The 13,041-nt window shown below is 39.9% G+C and overlaps 1 protein-coding gene across 5 annotated transcripts in view; it reads right to left on the bottom strand.

Annotated features, from left to right (window-relative positions):
- The window catches only part of Pdlim5 (PDZ and LIM domain 5), a 174,369-nt gene extending 163,923 nt beyond the window's left edge, over nucleotides 1-10,446 (bottom strand). For 3 of the 5 annotated variants that reach the window (XM_052179129.1, XM_052179130.1, XM_052179132.1), the window contains exons 1-2: nucleotides 10,343-10,445; nucleotides 6,720-6,857 (exon numbers count right to left, since the gene is read on the bottom strand). In XM_052179129.1, the coding sequence (XP_052035089.1) occupies nucleotides 6,720-6,815 (96 nt within the window). In that variant the 5' untranslated portion in view covers nucleotides 6,816-6,857; nucleotides 10,343-10,445. Of the gene's footprint in view, nucleotides 1-6,719; nucleotides 6,858-10,342 lie in introns of all 5 variants that reach the window. The other 2 variants (XM_052179135.1, XM_052179134.1) reach the window with 1 other exon arrangement.
- Between the last annotated feature and the right edge of the window lie 2,595 nt (nucleotides 10,447-13,041).

Below are 13,041 nucleotides of genomic sequence, written 5' to 3'. Positions count from 1 at the left end.
TGTCTAGTTAATGGTAAATAGTGCTCAATTTTTAATGCCATTAAAATGAGTATTTCCACTTTTGCTAAATTAAAATGTTTCTGTGGCAATGATAGCTACTTATAAATCTAACCTTAGGACTATTAGCACTATGTGTGTGTGGGGGGGTAGGGGTGTTTATAAGTGTGTATATCGTGTGTGTAAGAACACATGTGTAAGCATATGTATATGTCTGAGTTCCTGTGAGTTCATGTGTGCAAGTGAGTGTATATGTGTGTGCATGTGAGTGTCTGTGTGCATGTGCATGTGTAATAACTCACAGAAATGAGGAATTCTTCTTTAATTAAATTCTTTGCATTTAAAATTTTGTAGCAGAACATTAAAGGGTGAATTAATACACCTACAATCTGATGATGCACCTGTTGGCCAGCTACAGAAAAGTGGGATTCAAAACCACACAGTTCATCAGGCAGCTAGAAAAACTGCAAAGACAACAAGTTCGAAAGCCTTAAATATGGTTGGCGTAACTGCTCAAACAGCTGTGACAGGGCTGTGTCAAAGACTATTCCATAAAAGCGGGAAGAGACGAGTGGAGGAATGACCACCAGTAAAGTGCTTGCACAGCCAGCATGAGGACATAAATAAGGGCAGAACCCACATTTAAAAAAGGAAAGAAGGAAACAGATATTGACAGCATGTGCCTGTAATCCCAGAGTTAGCAGACAAGAGGATCCCGGGCCTTCCCTAGACAGCCATCCTAGCCAAATCCAAGCACAACTCATTTAGTGGAAAACCTTGTCACAAAAAATAACATGCAAAGTGGCTGAGGAAGAAGACATCAGTTGTTTACTTCTGGCCTCCACAAGCACATGCACATAGATACACACACACACACACACACACACACACACACACATACGCACACGCACACACGCGCGCACACACACACAATCTTTTGCCATGTATCCAGAGAGTTGTGGTAACAGGGAGGAGATCTTAGAAAAAAAAATGAAAGAAATAACTATTAATAAAACCTCCAAATGAAGGAACTTTTTAGGTATCCCTAAAAAAATAACAATATCATTTCTAAAGATAGAACAGTTTTCTTTCATATACTCAATTGCAAGTATAAAGAAATGAGCCATTTTAAGATGGAGAAATCATAGTATATCACTTATAATTAAATGCTGTAGAAAGGGGAAGCAACTGGAACTTGGCCCATCTGATTGAAAAAGATCAAAGTCTGCCTAGACTCATGCTAGCACAGGTATGGGGAAAGAAGACAACCTCGTATCACCAGTAGGCGGGTCTCTGCAAAGTTATTTTGCAACACCAACTGAAATTACAAACATACACAAGTCTTGGACTTGCTGTTCCATTTCTAGGAATTCATCTAATAAGTATAGTGGGGGGTATACACTTGCACAAAAAATTATACCAGTGTCAGTAAATACAAAAGACTAGGAAGAACCTAGCAATTCACTAATATAAACTGCTTACATAAATTATGACATGTCCAAAAGCATTGTAGCAGTTCTGCTTTTAAGAAAGACATGTTAATTGACATTAAGAGAAAAAAGAAACTGCCATGACTTTCTTTCTTAAAGATGATAACTAGTTCTTTTATTAATGAAGTACATGTTCATTTACATGTATGTGTACAGATTATCTCTAGAAGTACATGCAAGAAAATGCTAAAACTGAATATTTCAGAAAGAAATTAGTATTGGGGCAAAAGCATTCATATCTTTAAGTTAAGTAGATGAAGTATTTGACTGAATACTTCCTTCATAGCAGGAAGGGGTAAAGGATTAAGCAAAATGTCTTAAAGACCAAGTTTGACTAAGGTTGTAAACTTTGAAAATTCTTTCTTTCTCTTTTTGTTTTAATTTTTTTCTTTTTCATTCTTTCCTATTACTGTTCAACATTAACTTTAAGCTCCTACCTTTAGGCCTCTCAGGGACACGTGCTACCACTGTGTAGCCCTCCTGAGTACTAAACGCCCAAATACCAACAAGTACTGTGAACTCTGCCCCAGCAACTGACAGATAAATGGGTAACAACATATCTATGGGCTATAAAAGAAACTAGCGTATCTGTTGAAAGGGTACATTACTCCACTAAGGAAATGGGCAAAGTGAACATAAAACCTAAGAAATTCAATTTAGGGACGGACAGAGAGTTCTGCAGTTAGGGATACTTGTGGCTCTTGCAGAGGACCCAGGTGTGGGTCCCAAGACCCACACAATGGCTTATTACAGACTGGATCTCCAGTTCCAAGGGAATGCAGTGTTTTCTTCTGCCTTCTGTGTGCTCCATATACATAGGCAGTAAGTACACTCACATACATACTGGCAAAATATGCATACAAATAAAAATAAATACATCTTTAAAGAGAAAAAAGGATATTGGGCTTAAACAACAGCATAAGAAAACTCTTCTAAACCTAATGTTTAAATTCAACATATATTGCTTTGTCCATCTGATTAATCACCTAAAAAACTATTATGATTTTTCTCTCTCTATTACTATAAATTGCCCCTGCCTTCACAGCATGGCTGGGCAGTTGTTCTACATCTGGAGTCGCTGAGGACCAATGAACTGCCTGTCCTTCAGTTACTCAAATTACTGTTCTCCCTTTTCATTTCCCCTCTGCCATTTACTTACATGCAGACAAACATTGATATTTCTCATGATAGTGCTTCACTCTGTCAAGTTTTAGAGTACCTACTCAGTCTTTGTTTTCAACTCAGACACTGAGTAAGGGCTTCACCTGAGTAAGAGTCTCACTTGCCAATGCTGAAGCACAATAATACCCTTGAAGACACCAAAAGAACAAGCTCTTTTTTGTCAAAAAAAAAAAAAAAATACAGTATTAGCATCTAGACTAGTGAAATCTTACCAAGATTTCTCCTCCAATCATAAGACTGGAGAAAGAACAGATAATGATTCACCCTGAGGAAATGGGAATCTGGGCAAGAACAACTACAAATAGGATGCCAGGCACAAAAGCAACAGGTCAACTTCATATCCACACACACCATGCCCAACACCACCAAAGGTCTCAACTAACCAAAGAAAGACCACAAGTTTCAATCAGCCCTCTCCATTTACAGGGAAAACACTAACTCCTAAGTGAACAGGTTACAAGAAAACCTTTCACTACTTAGGTCTGAAGTGGTAGTCTTATATGCCAAGCCCTGCGATATTGTTTCCTCCATAAGATACAAGAGTCCTTCTTAAAAATAACTTCCCTATAAAACCAGTATTTGTGAAAAGCTTAAAATCTTTAAGCTTAAAATCTTTAAAATTACTCATTTGTAATAAAATAGATTGATTTTTATTTCTTTATAACAGAAAACTATCTTCAGAATTATCTTAAGGTGACTTAACATCTGTGACCACAAAAGAGAAAATCACATCAGAAAAATAAGAGTTCTAAAACAACCCTCCCCCAAAAAAGGCAATTAGTATCTTAAAAGCAGCACGGGAACATACATGTGAAGTGTACATTATGTAGTTACATAAACTAAGTTAACTTTGTAACTGGGCATCATGACTCAACAACTTTAAACTAACAATGGACCCATTTATTCAAAGTGAAATAGTTTTCTCTCATCTCAGCTTAAAGAGACTGGAGGGGGATTCAGTCTGTTCTCCAAGAGAGAAATTGCAGCTGGCATGTCTGCAGAAGTACTCAACTGCATTCACAGCTTAAGTAGGAGTCAAGCAACAACAGGGAAAGTATTCAATATCATAGGACAATGAAAAAATGACAGAAAAACTGAAAGTATTCAAATTCTATCCTTTGAGGACCATTTCAATTAATGCCTTTTAAAGAAGCAAATCCCTCCAAATACAGAAGATTTACCCCCACCAAAACTGAAAAACATGACCAACACGTCTGTTATTCCATCAAATACTGTCAGGTGATAAATGCAACACACTACTCAGTACTACAGTACTGTCCTTTCTTCTCTACCAATTTCCCAACATTGTATCTTCAGCAACTTCTAGGACTGCCTGTAACTTCCAAGTAAATGAATTCCCAGCCAAATCTTCCTGTATTCTGTCTTGAGAAACTGGTTTATTTCTTACATTTTTTTTTAAATCCAATTGAAATGTGTCTGAGCATATAGCAATTTATTCTCCTCTAAGTCTTGAAAATCAGAGTCGATTTTTTACAGAGTAAAAAAAAAAATCTAATCTCATTCTAATCTGCTAAAGCAACTTCTAAAACAAGCTTAATGGAGAACTGGGAGATTACTAAAGAAATCCAAATATAAAGAAAAGATGTTCTGGGGTCAAACATCAGATAATGACACACACAGCAAAGTACTTCAACTTTGAGATCTCAAATCTAAAAGATGCTTATACACAAAAAGTTCTTATAACTTCACCAAGAAAAAAACAGCTTGACAAAATATAGCCTTGAATTATTCAACTAGTCTCCTATTTCTTCTTATAAAATATACTGGCAAAGACCAGCAAACCAACACTGCTACAATGAAACCCATCCCCACATTCCATGGCTTCAGGGCTATTCCCATAAACACAGGGTCATAAAAAGCAGTCTGCAAACTCCAGCAGCAACACTGAATTTTAGAGAGAAAACAGGAAAACAATGACATGCTCACACTGTTGTCCCGGTCTGAGCACTGCCTAGAAACTGGCAGGAGCTGCTAAGCCTACCTTAGAAGCCCACCCAGAAAACATTACCCAGTACAAATGACAAAGCTCGGAAAAATGTTAATTTTGTAGTACGAATTCTTTACATCATATTTATATGCTACTACACAAAATCTCAGGGAAACAGAACTTTTAAGTACTTGACAGTGGCTTATATTTACCTCAAATACAGCTTAAAACCCCAAAGTGCCAGTGTTCTACAGAATGGAAATGACTCTTTAGAGTTCAACACATCTCATCAAAGAAAAACTGTATAGTCCTGAATTCTAAACATAAAGAAGTATAAGCTTCTAGGTTGCTTTTGGTTTTCTTTTTTTTTTCAATTTTAGCATTCATTAAATAAAAATAATAATATGATGACTGCCATATTCCCTAAAAATGAAGGATTAAATGTTTCAGCCCTTCCATTTTCATTATATATTACAAAAAAAACAATAAATAATTGTTATTTTTATATAATTGATATTTTATAACATTCCAAACTTTGCTAGAATTTTCATATGCATCATTACATGAGAGAAGCATAAATTACACATTTTAAGGCACACCATCAGGTTTTAACTGCTTCTTAATACTGTTAATTAAAGATTAAAGACCTAATGATCACTGAAAAATATTCCAACCATTCTATATAAAAAAGCAGAATAAGCACGATCATAGAGGTAATTAAAGTAAGTACGGCATTGGTAATAGTAATAATCTTGACATAATATAAATGTTATTAGGCACAAATTTTCACTAGACACTGTTATTGGACATGTTTAAACTAAACCATTTAAGGGGTTAAAAATAAGGCTACTGACAGGCCAAGAGCCTAGGCACCCAGTCAAGCCAACATTCCCTCCCCTCCCCTGCCCTCCCCATCCTGTCCAGGCCAGAATGAACTGCACGCCCCACTGCACAGGCCCAAAAAGGTCACAGGAGATGGCAGACACTTTTGTAAGAGAACAGAAATAACTCAGCAGCTTTGTTAGCGTGGTCGCTTTTAATCAGTATGCTCAAAATCCTTTAATTAGCACTCTGTCTACATGAGGAAAGCATTTCTCTGTGCCAGGGAAGGGCATGCATGTATGTACACAGTGTTCCCTCTTATCAGAATCACAACCCAAGGCTAGCACCTCAGACAGTCTGCCAGGACACATATATACATACATATATACATACATATATGCATACATACGCACTCCACACACACAGGAAGTTATATAAAAAAAATAGTAATAATCACCTCTAGGTGAGTGAAACTGGGCCTGATTGTAAATATCCTCTTCTCTCAAAATCATCAAGACATGATGATATATACCTCTACCCTCAGCACTGGGGAAGTAGCAGCAGGATGTCTCTGTGAGTTCAAAGCCAGCCTGGTCTACATAGCAAGTTCCAGATCATCCAGAGCTACATAGTGTCAGTCTCGCCCAACTCCCCTCTCTCCTTTTCCTTCTCCCTCTCTATATTTCTACACATACATACATACATACACACACATACACACACACACACACACACACACACACTGCACACACTGCACTCAACTAAAGCCCAAATGTGATAAAAAGACCACAGACCTAAGTAGTATTTTCCCATCTTACTCCTGACTATTACCTCCACCAGAATGTGAGTTGAGGAGATAATGCTCAAACCAGTCATGGTTCCTCGCATTAACAGACAGTTTTTGGAACTGAAAGGGTCATCAAAACATGACAGTACAATGTCATAAAAGTACTTCTGAAGAAATTAAAGCTCAGAGAATTTCCCAAACTAGGGGCTATTCAAAACCGTAGAATTTGTTCCTCAATTAGATGTTTTCTATTTTGGTTTTGTTAATATTGGGAAAACTGACAATAGGCTGAATTAAATAAGCTGTCCTTGTCAAAGTACCTTCCCTCCACATCTTTATTAAACAGCCAAACCTGGTAAGAGGGGAAAAACAGGAACCCCCCCAATCAGAACAAGTTAATACAGGTCAAAAGAGAATTCGACAATCCAGTCCTGCAGTTCCCAGGCTAGACAGTGAATGAGCATTTGTAGTAACATCTGTCGAAATTGCTTACACTAGAGATTGTCAGAGGCATGTTGAAATCCTTGCCACCTTGGAGCCGGAAACCCCAAGGAGCTGGGCCGACCAATGACACACTGTAGTTGCTCATGATTCCGAGGGTTCAATGTGCAGTTCTAGAAAATGAAAGAAACTGCAAAAGAAAATTAGATAGTTAATAAAAATGCTTATTAAAAACCCAACTTCATATATCACTACACTTTCTATAAAGCCAACAAAACTGTTCAGGTTTTTGGAGTGGGGTGAAAAGACATATGGGTCATACCTAGCAAACTCTTTATTTGTTTCAGGGGAGGAAAAGGAACTGATGAGCTAATTAACACTCAGTTTCAAACTCACGCCAATTCCCTATCAGGATGTGCATTTAGACATCTGCCCAGCTCCCATATTGCAAAATCAAATTTGGTGGATTCTCACATAAAAACTTTTTTTACTGGAGGAAATATATACCAGGTCAGAATAAGATTTCAATTGTAATTAAGGTGATTTTCCCATTCCCTTCATCTCATGTTTCCTGCAGCCAGAGTTCCCTTCTATCTCGCTTCCTTCAATCGGGTGAACATATCAAAGGGACTGCATATCTGCTGCTCTGTTCAAGGATTCTAAATAATACATTATTTAAAACTGAGATTACTTATTCTAATTCTAATTCTAATTTAGAACCGTAACTCCTAGCCTCCTCTATAGGACTATAGAATTTTCCATAGTTAAGGGAACATCATTCTCAGTATCCCTGAAATCAATTTTCTTTAGGAACTAGATTCCCTAAAACTAGTGTTGCTTCATCCTAAGTGGGTCAAGTATCTACTTACGCTGCTAAATCCAGTGTGGTGGAATAAAAATTTAGGTGGAGTTTAAAAGGTAGAAAAGTTTGTCAAGGAAGGAAAGATAAGGTTGCTGATGTAACAGTTCAGAATTTCTAAGAATGAAGTATGTCTGAAACTGGGTTTTTGTTTGTCTAGTTGTATGTTTATGGGGCTGGGAAGTGAACCTTATTAAGACCTAATTTCTCTTTCATATAGACAATAATGGGCTATATTTTAGAACAGGTGGTATTTTAGTCTAAATTTTTGTTTTCTTTTATACTCATCCATAATCCAGCAAAGCAGACACTAAGCCTTCCCAAGCCAGTAAATGAGGCTCTACTAACATAACTGAAATACAAGGTTAACCTTAATGAAACTAAATTGGAGCCTTAGAAAATTACTATGATGCGGTGCTTTTTTTTCTTTCCCTGTCTTGCTGTACTTAGGCTCATAATGACTTCAGGGTAACTCTTTTAAAAACTCAAATTGACTCAAGAATATCTTACTGGGAATTAGGAGGCAATGGGAATAATGACCATTGTTCCCTCTTTAAAAACAATATTAAGGATATACAGTCCTTCCATGTAAAAATACGGCAGGTGTATGACTTGATAATACTTTAAAGACATTTGTCAAAACAAAGCTTTGGGCATATATATATATATATATATATATATATATATATATATATATGCGCACACACACATACATACATATATACATATGTATGTATATATATATATGTATGTATATATATATATATATATATATATATATATATCAGTGGTAGAGAGTCTGTGTAGCCTTCATGAGTCCTTGGGTCTAATTCTCAGCATATATACAATTCTCATATATATAGCATATATAGTATATTAACGCGGTTGATTTAAAAGATGAAAAATCAGACTTCGGCTTTTAAATCAACCACGTTAATATATACTTTTTACATCCACTCCAACATCTATCCTGACACGTCAAGTTCAGTAGCACATGTACCACTGAGGAGAATGCAAATGGATGCCTTTTTCCCCAAGAAGAAAAAATGAGGCAACACTTTAAAGGAAATCTAGTTCCTCAAGAAAAATTAGTTTAGGGATAATGTACACTGCAAAGCTTTTAAGAACGGAATAATAGTACTGACCTACTGTGCAGTAACATTTCTTCAGTACCACAGTAAGCAGTGGCCATACAAAAAGACTCATAGGAAGCCACACGCCAGGTGAAAGCCAAATGATAGGGAGTTAGTAACAAGCCACACAACACTGCCGTCCAGCTAGAGAAGAATCGCAAGATCTCGGTAGAGAGGCAGTGTTGATTGTGCCATACAGCACAAATAAATCAGTAAACCGACTGATAGGTCACAGGCCACTCTCCTTTTTTAATCTTTAACTATGCTAAGGGAAGAACGTGAAAATTATGCTAACTGTACTCTGGCTCCATTTTTCCTAGGAGAGAATGTATTGTGCGTGTGTCACCCCATATCCATGTAACTTCCCATTTCTTAAGGACTCCCTTCCTGATTTCTCTCACTTGTTACTAACATTTCTAGCACTAGCCTAGTCAGTCAAGCCACAACACTGGTCTCTTCTCTAAATTCCCTTTCTGCTAGCTTCACTTGGAATTCATTTGTCTTCAAATATTCTGATCCTTAAGCAACGGCAATATTTTTATTGGCCTTTTCCAAGTCTCCCCCATGTGGTTATTAGTGCCCAAACGCTAAAATACCAACCAAGCAGGCAGGAAATCACAGCTTATTCTGCTTTCAAACATGTAAAAACGTTGGAATTTCTGTAGAGTTTTGGATTTTTCTTTTAGGGACAGTCTAAATAATGCCTTCCATCTACTGCTGGTGAGGGAGGCTAAAAGTAACCACACTTCAGTGTCAGTTTCCTTGGCGTGCGTAGCGGGGAGAGACCTATGGTGAGTGGCAGCCCTTCAATTAAGGCTACCTAGAGATTCTTTCTCCCTTCCTGAGATAGAATAGTGGGAGGACTGAAGCACTAGGGCTGAGGATGAGACGTTTCCCAGCTTGGGTCACGCCTAGCCATGTTGGCCAAATAAGGTTCCCCAGCTAGCAGTTTCCGTGGCAGGCGGGTTCAGACGCCCTCGGGTCAAGAAGGCGGACCTGGGATAGGATCCGGCGATCACACCCTAGACCTGCCCAGCCCAGTCACGAATTTTCTTTCCAAGTTCTGCCCAGTCCATACGCCCTTCCTTTTTCCACTCATTGTCAAACGCGGCTGAAACACGGTCTGACAAGAGCCCCAACGAGTACACCAGTTTCAGAAAAACTGGCGACCGCGACCGATCTAAGTGGGGCTTTCATTCTGGACGCACCGACGTGTAACCCTAACAGGTTACACAACTGCAAATGTTTCAGGGAGGGGGAAATAAACGCTTCTCAGTAGCCTGGGAGCCGGCAAACAAAATAGCACCGCTTTCCAGTGCAGGCTCACGTCCTGGGCTCGCCCGAGCCTCCCTGGGGGCTGGCGCGACCCAGGCCGAGGTGCTGCCCTTCGCCGCCTGCCCTCGGGCTCGGCGGGCGCCCCCTGGTGCATCCCGCTCTCCGAGGCGCCGGTCCCGGGGAGCCCCGGCTCCGGGCGCTCCGTCCTGCCGCGCGCCGCCCTGCGCGGGCACTTCTCACACCTCCGCGCGCACCGGGAGCACCTGAGGAGCCGCGGCTCACCGGGAGACGCGCGCCCCGTCCTCCTCCTGTCCCGCGCCCCTCCACGCGCCGCACCCCGTCACCCGCTTCTCCTCCTGTCCCCTCGCGGACTAGGACGCGCTCCCTCCACCGCCCGCGGCCACTCACCTCCGGACCCGCGCGGCGCACCCTCCGCCTTAGACCAGCGCTGACAAGTGGCTCCCGGTGCCTGCGCCGTCCGTCTCAAGCCGGTGGGGAACTTCCGCCTCCGCGCTCGCCCCGCCTCGCCCCAAGGCTGACCACGCCCCTCCACTAATGACCACGCCCCCGTGGCCCCGGCTGGGCGGGGCCGTGTCGCTCAGGGCTTAGATGGCAGTCTCCCTGTTGTGCTCCGGGACTTGCTGGGGCCGGCTGCAGCCGCCTCAAAAACAATTCCCCCTGTGGAGTTTCGGTGGGCGTAGTCTCCGGGGTGTAGTCTTGGACTGGTACCTGGCAAAGATCTAGCCTTCCGCTTCTCTGTTTTGTATTTAGGCGCTTTTCACTCTGCAGAAACTTGAATTGACCCGCAGTTGGTCCGACTAAAAATAGAAAAGGGCTTTAGCTAAATCTCTGTCGGTGCAAGTTCAGCGACTACTGCTTGCTTTTGTGAAAGACCTCAGTATGAGAAGTGCAAACTCTGAAGTTTGCTTGTCAGGAAGGTGAAAATCGCTAACCCTAATAGGCAGAAGTTAAATCTGTCGTCAAGCTAAAAGACAGCCATACAAAGCAGCGGCCAAAAGTGAGTCAGCCACCGTATCCTCGGCTTATTTTTCTAATTCCAAATCAACAACACATTTACCTACTTCTGTAAAGTTGTTTGATTTTGCCCAGAGAATTTATTCACAAGCAAACTTTAGTAATGTTTAGTGAACACTCCAAAAGAAACTTGCAGTTTTCTCTTACACTTTGAATTGGCTATTAAAATATTAAAAGCACAAGTGTTAACCAAGTGGTGCATCAAACAAAAATAAACCTCAATCGAAGTCCCTGAGTCTAGAGTCTACTCTGGAGGTGCAAGCAAAATTCTAGAGTAGGTCCAAAGCTGTTGAAATAGTAGCCACTGGCCCCATATGACTTTAACTCATCCTAAACTCATTTTATATCATTTTTATGAATCTAAATTTATACATGAGTAGGATAGGATTTCTATTAAATATAAGTTTCAGTAGGACTACATTTGACTGTACGGTTGGATGTTTAGTGGCCAAATTGACATATATGAACCGGGTTTTTAAAACTTTGTAAATTTTTAAAAAATAGGTATGTGGATTACATGTTAACTATCTGTTTATTTAAAACAGTGTTAAAATTTTTCATTTTTAACATATATACAAGAAATTTTAACATAGATGTGACTTGCATATTTTATTGGGCAGTTGCTGATTATATTACATTCTAAAAAGAAAACTAGTGTGCAGGAAAGATTTTTCTAGTGTGAGATTCATCTAGTGTGTTTTAGGGTTATGTTTCACAGATCCCTCAAAAGTAAACTGTTGAAAATGGTTACATGTAAACAAATATCCCCTGCAAGGCAAATAGTGAACCTTATGATTGCCTCCAGAAGATGAACATCATTCTTATTTACAAGGTTTGAAATGTAAAGTTGCAAGCGATTCAGTAACACATGATAGACAATCCCACTTGTGACAAGTCAGTAGCTAGTGTTACCTTCTAAGAGTTCATCTCTTCCCCTCCTCATCTGCTTGATTTAAATTTAAATTTAAATCTGGTTGATTTAAAAGCACAGTAAAACTGAACTAGATCAAGGCTATTTCATTACCAAGGTCACAAGCCATAGCAGGAGAGAGTAAGCATCTTGAAATGATGAGGGAAGAGCTGAGAGGAAATAGTGTGTCCCAGATGTACCTTAAGTTTTAGTCCTAATTACAAACCAGGCCCTGAACCTCCCCCCTCCACCCCTCCCTCCCCCCCTCCCCCACTCCAGTCCAAAGCCTAGAGAACAAAGGAGCACGTTAAGGTGACCTGCATGAATTGTTACCTATCCAGTTGCCCTTTTGGAAAGTGGCCTTTTCCTGAGTCTCATCCAAACTTAGAATCTTTAGATATGCCTCCCAAAATCATACTTTTAAACAAACACCACCTGTTCCATTTCCAGGAAATTATTAAACTTTAATTAGCTCCAAAATTATCCCCCAATCTGGGTCTACCCCTGTGGCACAGAGGGCCCATTTGGCATGTGTGAGGGCCTCATCCTCTCCCCAATACCTCCACTAACATTACCTCAGCCTCTATCACCATCACTATTACTACGACCTCTACCGCCACCACCAGCAGCACCACCACCACCACCTCTACTACCACCACCATCACAAAGGTACCACACACAAAAAAAGGAAAACTCACAAAACTATTTCCCTACAAATGTTCTCGGACTCCAGTTACCTGCACACAGTGGTTAGGTGAGAAGCATTTATCTGTTGCTTTACCTTGAAAAGAATCATAATTACTACTAATAATAATGAGGTTATCAAATGATCCATATTGCTTCATACCAACTATATTACTTAATTGGTTCCAGGCTGCCTTCCAATAGCAAAGTCCTTGGATGTTCACATTCCTTGGGTAAAATCCTGTAGAGTTTGCACATAGCCTGTGTATACCGTTCTGGTACTTTAAATCATTTCTAGATACCCTACATATCACAGGGTAAATAGTTACTATGCTGCATTATAGAGAAAGTGATAAGAAACATCGTCTGTATATACTCTGGATAACTATAACTTTTTTCTACTAATATGCATCTGTGTAATGTTCATTTCTCTGATTCAAAAGCTAACTACAGTGGGTGCACCACAGAGCATGCTTGG

This window comes from Apodemus sylvaticus, chromosome 4 (assembly GCF_947179515.1).
Source record: "Apodemus sylvaticus chromosome 4, mApoSyl1.1, whole genome shotgun sequence".
Lineage (NCBI taxonomy): Eukaryota > Metazoa > Chordata > Mammalia > Rodentia > Muridae > Apodemus > Apodemus sylvaticus.
The sequence above is the reverse complement of the archived record's forward strand: the minus strand, read 5'-3'. Positions and strand labels throughout refer to the sequence as shown.